The sequence below is a fragment of the Nesoenas mayeri genome, assembly GCF_963082525.1.
Source record: "Nesoenas mayeri genome assembly, chromosome: 1".
Taxonomy (NCBI): domain Eukaryota; kingdom Metazoa; phylum Chordata; class Aves; order Columbiformes; family Columbidae; genus Nesoenas; species Nesoenas mayeri.
The window spans coordinates 39,621,693-39,632,407 of NC_137541.1; the positions used below are offsets into that span (position 1 = coordinate 39,621,693).

Genomic DNA, 10,715 nt, shown 5'->3' on the forward strand with positions numbered 1-10,715 from the left:
TCCTAGTGCTCTGAAGGACAGAAGATGTTCATGTGTGAAAGACTTGGGGGCTTCTGACAGCCAGAGTAGTGTCCAATTGGAAGGTGTAAACATAAATTTAAATCTGCCAAGGGAACAGATGAATAGGTCTGTAAAGCCACATCAGCTCCACTGTGAGGCAGCGCTGGGGCTGGTGAGTGGACTGCAGCAGCGTGTGTGTGCTGGGGACACGGGTGGGGGCTGTTGACAGCTGCAGCCTGGCTCCTGGGGTTTGCATTGCTCAGCGGGGCCGCGGTAGGCAAGTTAGCTTTGGTGCCAGAGTGTGGCAACAGAAAAGATGCAATGGGGAAAAAACAAAACACCACCCTACCGTGATGGTGTCTATTACACACTGAAGAGAACTTGGATGCAAAGATGACAAGCAGGAGCCTGTGTAGCAGGGTGGTTTCTGCCTGTAGATTTTAATTAGTGCCCTTCTATTACAGAGTAAGTTTACAGTCTAAGCACTCAATGCAATGAAATTTTTTGAGGCTGGTTCTAGCTCTGTGAGGTTCTGTCAGTAAAGTTCCACATCCAGCATTGCCACACTCTGCTAATAGAAGCTTCAGGATTTGGGACATTCCATTTTTAATTTTATTTTTTTTTTGGCCACCGATACCCAGATTCAGCAGTACCTAATACCTGCTTGGCCTGCTGGAGCCGGCTTTGGCACGTGGACATGCATATCCAAGGAGTTAAGATTCCTTCTCACTTGCACTGACATATCCCAGTAAGCTGCCCAGCTCAGGTACCTGCACATCCCAGTCTGGCTGGTGCTCACATGTAGTGTGGTGGCTTCAGGACTGGCCTTGGCCAGAGCTGGGCTCCAGCCAGCACCAGAGCAGGGAGCAAAAAGGCCTCTAATGGTACCTAAAACAGAAAGTCATTTGTCTGATTGCAGCCTTGTGTGGGGTGGGGGAGAAGGGTCTGTGTTTCTGACACACAAGCTCCTTGTGTCCTCAAGCTAGGGCTGCAGTCCTCCAACCCTATTTGTTGTCCAGGCCATTAGCTGGTGTGTGACATGGGACAACAGCCATGTGCTCTGGGACCTGCTGCCTGGGGTCTCCTCCAGCAGCAGATGGAGGAGGTGGCTGCTGGCAGCAGCCAGCCAGTTGCTGGCAGAGAAGGCTGAGCAGATTAGGCCCTTGGTGGTGACTTGACCTGCCTGTGCTTACAGCTGGGACCTGGGTGACACGGATGCTATTTCACTTACAGTAAAAAGACTCCCTCTCAGGAGTTAGGGCTCATGCCCCATTGAAAATGGGTAACTAGGACCCTCACCTTGGGTTTCATAAGGCAGTGAGTTCCCTGTTGTTTCAGTAGCCTCAGCCTGGACTTCTTGTCTTCATGGAAGCACCTGCTTCACCTCTCACTTCCCAGACAAGTGTTCTGACATGTGCTGTGTAAGTGGGGAGCACTGCAGGCTGGCAGCACATCACAGTCCTGCTTCAAGTGCTGCTTTGCTCTCCAAAGCTTATCGATCACTGCATGTGGGGATGGGGGACTGTTCTATTTTGTGAGGTAAAGCAACCTAATACGTTTCTTTTGGATCAGCTGGACCTGCAAGGCTGGGGACGGGGCTAACTAGAGGTGGGAAAGCCCAATGAGCAGGACAATCTTGCCCTTGATGGGTCAAATCTGCACCTGAGGTGACTGTTGATGTGCTTGATCTCAGCTGAGCCACAGAAAACAGGGTGACCTGTATGAGTGTATGAGCAAGTGGCTTGTCTGTGCAGGGCAAGCCTCTCCTCCCCAGGCTGATCCCCCTTTCCAGCCTTGCAACTCCTACTTCCCTTAGAGCCATTGCAACTTCTGCTTAAGCCTGCCAGCAGCCTGTGTTGTGAGGGTAGTGGGTATGTTTTTGCAGCCCTTGCTCAGCTCACCCAAAGCCTGGAAAGATGTCAGTACCTTTGTCCACCACCCCATGGCAGGGCTGTATGTGAGCCACCCCTAACTAAAATGACTTTTTTTGAGTTCATGCTCTGCAGGCAGATGAGGCAGCGTCTGTGCTGGCCAGTAAATACATGGTTCTAGTTTCTACAGCCCTCTGGAGAGTATGTAGCTCCAGTTAACCAAATTACACTCACTCCAGGAACTGAAGATCAGAGCTAGGAAAGGAGACAAGGAATGCATGACACACCCATCCTGCTTCACTCTCTGCCCCGTGTCCAGGTGTGTGTTTTATAGGACTCCTTGCAGGAGAACCAGACACTCGCTCTTAGGGAGCCGGTGGCATCGGTACTGTTTGCTGAGGCTCTGAGCTTGCCAATATGGCAGCCTTATGCAACGTCTGCTGAAATGACACCGTGTTTCCATACTTAGTAACTTCGTTAAGATTTTACACTGGCTAGAGATTAGAGATGACTCTTCCGCTGCGTTTGTCATTTAGCCTTTTCCTCCCAGCTTGTGTTAGGCACAGCTGGTGTCACACCACTTGGCTCTGCAGCCCAGCAGCTTGTTCAGCCTGCTGCAAGAACACCAAGGACACAGTCACGTTACAAACCCCAGCCCACAGGAGAAAAAAAGGTCTGAGAGCCTCCTGCCTGGTGACTGATTCTACATTTTGCAAACTGCAGGAGCTGTCTTCTTTTTCTCACAGCCTCTCAGAATAAATGTGCTTCAATTGAGTCCTTGCATACAGTGCGATACCATGTCCAGAAATAGATTGTAGTGCGTGAAATACAGACTTTACCTACCCCAGGAGCAGCTCAGTTCTTCTACATACTTGGAAAGGGCAGAATTTCCCCAATGTACGTTATATAAATGCTGTTTCAATCTGAAGTTGGCATGGCTGAAGGGATTTCTGTCTCAGCTATTTTTCCTCTGAATTAGGGGCAGTGAAGTGGACTTCACATGCACAGTGTGGATGACCCTCCGGCTGCCGATTCCTGAGCTGACTTTGTGCTACACGGTAAATATGAGTCTGATATTCTCATATATAACCAAACAACCCCTGGCGGTTCACTGCTCACAAAGCTGCTCTGACAACATACAGCCTCTTATCACGAGCTTGTTTCTGCTGTTATCACGATATTTATAACCACCTTCCTCTTCGCCCTGCCTCTAGAGAGACCCAGGCACTTGCACTTCTCTTTGCAAACAAGAAGAGGAAACCGTCCCCACTGACCACTTCTCCACATGCCTGCACAGAGAAACAGATGCACCTTTGCAGCACGCTTACAAAAATAAATCCCCAGCTGCAGCTTTGGAAAATGGAGGAAGAATGACGATAAAATCTTCCAAATAGCTTTTACCCTGGCAGAAAGCCCAGAAATAGCTGCAAGGACAGGCTGTCCTTTGGGAGATGAATGCTCCCTCGGCACTGCTGAGCTGGACTGGTAGAATGAAAATGTGGATTATTCTGATTGAAACAATTTCACACAGTGGCAGTCTGGTCACAGCCCCTTTTCCCCCAGCCCCAAAGCCACATTTTCTCCAGAGAGGAGTCATGTGCCTCTTGAAAAAAATATACTCCTTGACTTGCCTGCATTTCCTACAACCTCAAGCATTGCCTCACCTTTTTTTAAAGGTATGGTTCAGCTTTTGTTCTTGGCATATCCATATACTTTCTCTGTTTTGAGATGTCCCTTGCTTTCTCAACCCTCACCGTTGTGTAGCCCCCCCTTCTTCTCCACGTACTAAGCCTGTTTCTAATTCAGAAAGCCTTTTTTTTTTGGTGTGGGAAATTACACATTTTTGTTTAGAATCACATGTTTTCTTTATTTTTCCATAGGGTTAGGCCTTCAAAAATGACAGGATCTATATTGTCCTTCCTATATGCATAATTTCCATGTTGTGTATACTATTTTTTTCTTAATACAGTTCAAGTAGCTTCTGGAGACAACCTCCCTTCCTCTGTCCTCCTGATGTATTCACAGCCTTGCCATGCAGCCCAGCACATATACTCCGGTTACACTTCATTTCCAGTGCAAGGACAGTCTTGGAGTCTTACCATGAATAACCTTTGCTGGGCCAGAAAAGCTCATTTCTCCTGATTTTCCCATTGAAACGCTTCAGGTTGTTTAGCTGGGGCTTGTGAGCTCTAGCAGAGGAGCCTGGTCCCCCAACCTAGGCAATGCTGTTTTGGTTCCTCAGGTATCCCAGGTATGCTGTCCCTGCATTATTTTCAGTGTACTCATGCAGTGTCACAAGCCACCGAATGAAGCCAGCTCTACCCACAAGCTCCAATTTCCCTATTACCTAGGTGCATGTTCTCCAAATAATGGCTAGCTCCCTCTCATTTCTCCTTCAGCTCTTTTCCTCCCTTTTACACATATGCACCCTTCAAAAAAATGGCAGGGAGCAAGTTCCAAGTGCAGCAGACATGTCAGCTTAATTTATATAGGGCAGAGAATTTCCTTGTTCTGGAACTCCTCTGCATCTCCATTGCAGCACAGGGACAGTCAGAGAAAGAGATGTGGTCTTTGCCTCCTGTTAAAGGAAATAAATGGACTTGTTGGCACACAAATGGTTCAGCTCAGGACAGGCCAGCTTGGCCGGATTACTGGTTAGCCCTGCCAACAGCTGATTTGTTCAGAAAAAGCTGCCTGTAAGCCTGTAGACAGCTGCAGAGCAACCTTCATGCTTTTTATGTCTCCTGCCCCCACCAGTTAGTGGTTGGCACTGTTAATCCTATTTAATGTAACTATGGATAGACATGCAAACCTTTAATCTGTCTCAAACCTACTAACCCTTCAGCCTGGCTTGGCTGGAGTTCCATATTTTGAGCAGGCATTAGGCAGCCTGTCTTCTTTTACGCTTCTCATTTTTAATTGAATTGATGGGTCTCCTTGTCTCAAAATGAGAAACTTCCTTTTGCTGTAACTTTTCATTTGTGAGTTATTCAGGGCACTGCTGCTGTGCAACCTTTCTACAATAACCAATCCCTTACCTGAGGCATTTGGGAGCCCATCAGGGTTGTCAGTGCTGATGCTGTGCTGATCATCAGCAAGACTGAAATGGGAATCAGTCCTGAAAAAGAAATGAGAAGCTGAGGTTCCCAAAGGTTTTTAGGACCCTCCCCCCGGTATTTCCCCACAGCTTTTTTCAGCATATTAAGTCATATTTGCCTGAGCAAGTTCTACAGTCTGTCTTTGTTCCTTCACAGCCAGGTTTGTTACAGCTATTGCATTTCACAGGTAAAAAATTGGTTAGTGTCCTGAGCAACTGCATTTTCTTGGTTTACACTTTCAGTCCCTCCCCCCCATGTAACACTGATATTAGCTGGTGTTGCTTTCTACACTAAAGAAGACTTGCTGACACAGCAGAGGCTGCATCGGTTTGCATTGGCTTGTACCTGTCCAAGCAAATATTCCTATTTGCTTTCCATCCACATAACAGAGGAATCAATAGGGCATTAACTGGCTTGATGAATCTTATTCACAAAAAGCTAACTCAACACTGACCGTATGGGGTTTGCTCTTCCTCCTCTAAACCATGTCCCTGGAAAGGTTCTACTGCATAAATAGCACTCCAGGTCTTTTATTTGCATTTATATTAAAGCTGCTGCTGCCAGCTCCCATTCCCACTTGCTGCTGCCCGGGGGTGGGGATGCACTGTAAAAGGGCACCCCCTCCTCCTTCCCCAGCTCTGCCACCTCTGTTCTCTGCTGCAGGACACTCAGCTGGTGTCGCAGAGCTGGGCAGGGCGCCAGCAGCCCGATGAGCTCAGCCAGCACGCAGCCCTCAAGATGCCTCCCCGCACCGCTGTTCACGGCTGCGTGGGACAGAAGTTCCACCCAGCAAGTCTGAGGGCTGCGGTGTCCGGCGTGGGAACCAGGGGTCGGAGGCCAAATGGGAAAAGCAGCTACAGCAGCTGCTCCTTCCCCGAGCCCCTCTTCTCTCCTTTGTGGGGTGGCAAAGTCTGGCTGTGAGGAACAGAGATGGCACAAGTTGCTCTAAGACAGGCAACTCTTGGGGTTCCAGCACTGCTGAGGAGCTGGTATGCTCTAGGAACAACTAGACCCTAATAGAGACAGTTGGGAGGATGGGAAGGTGCTTAGCTCTAGCTTATCATCGGGCACATGTAACAAGCTGGTACCCATTCTCCCCTCTAGCTTGAACACATTAACCTCAGGGGCCAACCAACTCCTGTCCTTATCTCCCCAGTATGCAGGTGGCACTGCTGTTCTTTCTAGGAGCTCCAGCTCCACCAGAGGTGGAAAATCAAGGCTAGAACACATCAGATCTTCACCCCAGCAGAAGGTGATTTATCTGGAGCCACCCATTCATTTCTGCTTGGTTTCCTCCCACAAGCTCAAGCTTAATGTAATTAAGGAAACTGTTGACTGTACAATGAAGTTTTATTTCACATGGCAAAATCCAGTCAGTCAGGTACCTTTACCCTCTTTAACAATATAACAATGTAGCCACAAGAAGTATGCTGATTACTTGTGTTGGTCCTAACAGCCTTCCAGCCTGTAATCTTTATTACTGCCATCCAACTTGAAAACTCCACAGACCAGGGGGAGTGGCGTGTTATCCTAGGGGAAAACTGCTCTAGGCCTCACTTTTAATTTCTTTGTTAACTTTGTAAGAACAGCTTTTCTATGTGCTTACATTCGCAAGCGAACAAGCTGGGGTTTGTACAGAAAGAGGGAACCACATCTCCCGAGTGCTCCTTTCCGGAGCAACAAAGGATGGTTTTGCTCTCCTCCTGCAAACAGCGTGTAGGAGGAATTGGTAGAGGAGGCGCAGGGGGTGACGCCGAGGACCTCTGTAAGGTCAAAGGAACTACCAAACACTGAGGGCCTGACACAAAGTAACACCCCAGCAATTTCCTGCTTTCAAGTCAAGCTGTGGCACTGCCAGCTTTTTCACGCTGTTGATAGTCTTCGTGACACCTCCACAAGAGCTGTGTGTGTTCAACCAGCTCGCACACACTGCAGCAGGCACAGGGTGCGGATGTCTTAAGACACACGCTGCACACGCATTTGGCTCAACTACTTTTTCAAATAGTACTGTTTCCATTCTTTTAAGAAGCAGTCATTCTCTTTTTTAAACATCTTTTTTAACTTCAGTAGCAACAAACAAGCTGAAAAAGAAGGGAACTGGTCTTTGAACTGTTCTATATTTACCACTTTTGGCTGCAGATAGTTGAACTTGGTCCTGTTGCAAGAAATCCCCTCCCACATGCTATTACACAATTTCCAGAAAATACATATTCGCTATTTCCCCTATCTGGACCTTGTACATCTGGGTGACCCTCCCTCTCGTGCAGACAAGAGGGAAAGAATGCAGCAGAGGAGGAACAGCCTAATGAGGACACCACTGACAATTACAGTCAAAGGGCAGGGAAAGGTTACCAAATTCCCTCCAGTGCTGACATCTAACCCAGCTGCTGCGCAGGTTAGGCAAGCCACTTGTAATCAGCTCCTGAGTCTAAGCAAAGCTTGCCATTAGCCCCTGTCCTTACCTCTTCTTTTCCAAAGGGAACACACTTCCCATCTTCTTCGGCAACGGGCAGGAAACAGCAGTGGCAGGAGCTCTCCAGGAGCATATTTACAGTGGCTTAGCAAGGAAGAGTGTCTGTAACAACACTCCCACCTGCTGGGCCTTCTATTTGTTGCAGCAGAGAATTGAACTGCTGGTAGAAAAAACTTTTCCTCAACCCAGCACCACAACCTCTGCCTCAGAAGATTTTAACTTCATGCGGAGACTGACACCTGGTCACAACCCCTCCGCAGCAGCCAGCAGCGGTGCCCTCCTGAACCGCAGTGAAAGGCTCAGGTCTAAAAATCCAAAGGACAACTTTATCCATGCAAGAGTTCTTCCTTGGAGAGACCGTGAGCAGGCAAGACAGGAGTCATCTCTGTTCCAGCCTGCACTCTTTGAAGGCCTGAGCACGTCAGGGAGATTTAACACATGTGTCAATATGAATCAGAGAGGTAAATCACACAACTGAGTCATCCTAAGGAGAGGAATGCTTGGATCAGAACAGTGACACCATTTATCTTCATCAGTTGTAGCCTGTCATTATAATGACTATTACAAAGGCAAAACCAGGCAGTGCCTGCAACAATTATTTAATCAAATAACATATACAAAATGACTGAAAACCCAACAGAGGCAGTAACAAAAATTAAAACTGCAGGGCTACTCCGGTTTAACAGTCTTTCAAAGCATCCTTCCCTTCTGATGATCTGGTGGCCTGAAACGGTTCTCCATTCAGATACAGTACTTTAAAGCTCCCTGCCAAATGACACAGGTAGCAGAAGCCTTACATCCTGAGGAAGGGGAACAAGATTTATATTTGGCTTGGTTCACCCTTCTGCATTAAGAATGCAAGACATACTGGCTGGAGGGAGATAATTATAAAGACAACACATCTCAGAGCCAAGAGAACCTCCATGGCACGAGCTGGCCAGTAACAAGTTCGGCACAGATGCAGAGCTGCTCTGCAAGTGTGACATTAAAGCTCTGGCTGACAGACACAAGTGTCCTGTGTCCTGTCTCGGACATGCCGAGGAAATGGTCAGTCCTGCGTGTTGAGCACTCAGCTGCAGAAAGACTGGATCTGTGAGAATTGCTGTCACGTTGTTTATGGTCTCCCAAAGTATTCTCTCTCAAATTTACGGAAATCTTCCTCAGTAAAGACGGTGCCCTGAGGCTTCTTCTTTGCCACCTTCTTTGGAGGCTGATCTTTGGACTTCCTGCCTCTGTTCTGTGCAAGAACCTTCAGACAACAAAAAAGGAAAAAACAACAGCCATTGTTATCCAGACCAAACCACAAAATGGTGATTTCCAAGCTCACCTGCAGCATCCCTGCTGTTCTACTAGTACCCTGTGATATCGTGGAATGCCTCCAAAGAAAAGTGAGAGGCAGTCACTGACATTAACCAAAGCAGATGACTGGGACAACAGCAAACACCAACTCAGTATTTGGAGTCAAATATGAAAACTACTCTCTGGTAACTGTCACACAGATAGAAACACTGAGTTCAATTAAGACCTTTCTGAAACTGTGACCTTCTTTTATCCTGTCTCTCCATGAGATAGCCTGAAAAACCAACAAGTTGGTGGAATTTCCTCAGTACTTTCTAATACATCATTACCTCCTCTCACAATGTCCAGCATGAGCAATACTGGCCTAAACCACTTTTTTTGTTTATGTAAGTTAACAGCCTATATCTCATAAAAATAGTCCAATATTCTAGCAGTGTCAGCTATTCTCTTCAAATCTTAGCATGCACCATCCACCTTTTGGAGAAGACCACTGGTTAAATTCTCAGGTTATGAGAAACATCACTCAGGATGCTACAAAATGTCTATTACATGAGCTGGCAGCACATCTAGCTCTTTGCTAAACAGCCTCCAGCTACAGAGAAAGCCAATTTGATTGACAGTGGGGAGAAGGTCTGAACCAGGGCTTCTTCACCAGCTGAAGCTATGAAATACATTTGGTAATTAAGAAAAGCTAATAGCTGTCAGCGCATTTTAACTAGTATAAAAGCACGTCATAGGGGACAACATTTCAAGATAGTTTAAAGCTTAATAAGTTGTTTTGCCAGGGCAGAAAGAAAGATAACCTGACTCCTTCACACAGGACCTCGGCTGGAACATCTGGGGCTGATTCCCATTCACCCGTGTTCCTCAGTGGAGGCAGACCCCCAGAGAAAGAAGTGACCATCTTACTTGTTCTGTGATGGCTTTGTTTGCAACAAGTCGTCTCTTCAGCATGTACTGTAGGTTTTCACTCAGGTGGTTCACGGCTTTCTTCTTATGATACTCCTCTAGGTCGGAGCAGAGTGGGACAAAACACATCAGCAGCGCACAAGGATCGATCAGGAAGGCCCCGGGAGAAAGAGACACTGCTACAGCCCAGGGATGGGTGTGCTTCCACAGACCAGGCCGCGTTTAAGACCACTGACCAGGTGCACTGACCAGGGTGCACTGACCAGGCACCCAGGAGAACCACACGGGGAGGGGCGGCTACAAGCGCCCGGGGCGGGCGGCTGCGGGGCAGCACAAGGGAACCCGCTGCGAGGGCTGCGCAGGGCGGCAAAGCTGCTTCCCGCCCCCCTGCAGTCCGGCCGGGACTCACCTATCGCCGACTTCACGAGTCTGCCCTTGACCGTGGCTTTGTTCCTCCGGGGCTCCGCCGCCGCTTTCCTCCGCCTCGCAGCGCCCGCAGCCATGGGGCCGGCCCGCTCCTGCCGCAGTCCCGGCGGGGCCTTTCCCTGGCCTGCAGCGCGAAGAGGGACGGGGTTACTCGGACCGCACGCTAGGAATCACCCTCCCCACGCCCCCGGTCCCCGCGGGCCCACCCGGCGCCTCCAGCAGCTCCAGTCCCCGCCGCAGCAGCGAGGCCGACATGTTCGCGCTCACCCCACCGGCAGCCCACTTCCGCCTCCTGGCCACACTTCCGCCCGAGCGTGAAGCCGCTTCCGTCTCTGCAGCGCCACACTTCCGGCGCCGTGCGCGGTCTGGCGCGCATGCGCAGAGGGCGCTGCGGCGGGGTTTGGGCGGGAAGGGCGGTGCGCCATGCTGTGGCGCCGTGTTGCGTGGGACCATCCGAGGCTCGGACTGAGCTCGCATCGCCCACAGCGGGTGCGCCCGGCTGTTGCTGGTGGCCCTTACTTATCGCCCCACTCTCCTGCCTCGGCAGTGTGTGCCCCAGCAGGCTTGCTGAGTTCCATCTGCAGTGGGGCCCGGGCTCCCCAGGGTCTTCACAGGGATAGTGACAGGCCAGCAGCAAAG

At 49.2% G+C, this 10,715-nt stretch overlaps 1 protein-coding gene across 1 annotated transcript; it reads right to left on the reverse strand.

Moving 5' to 3' along the window:
* Window positions 1-8,025: 8,025 nt before the first annotated feature.
* RPS19BP1 (ribosomal protein S19 binding protein 1) lies at window positions 8,026-10,371 on the reverse strand. Its single transcript, XM_080363270.1, has 4 exons — window positions 10,283-10,371; window positions 10,060-10,200; window positions 9,651-9,748; window positions 8,026-8,691 (listed from the first exon to the last, which is right to left on the reverse strand). Exons 1-4 carry the CDS (start codon window positions 10,329-10,331, stop codon window positions 8,557-8,559), a joined length of 423 nt encoding a protein of 140 aa, XP_080219396.1. The 5' UTR covers window positions 10,332-10,371; the 3' UTR covers window positions 8,026-8,556.
* Window positions 10,372-10,715: the final 344 nt, after the last annotated feature.

Coding starts and splice junctions, on each gene's coding strand:
- RPS19BP1 (XM_080363270.1), bottom strand. CDS start 10,331: ATGTCGGCCTCGCTGCTGCGGCGGGGACTGGAGCTGCTGGAGGCGCCG. Junction 9,749..10,059: donor ACTCGTGAAGTCGGCGATAG/GTGAGTCCCGGC, acceptor GCTCCGACCTAG/AGGAGTATCATAAGAAGAAA. Junction 8,692..9,650: donor ACAAAGCCATCACAGAACAA/GTAAGATGGTCA, acceptor TGTTGTCTGAAG/GTTCTTGCACAGAACAGAGG.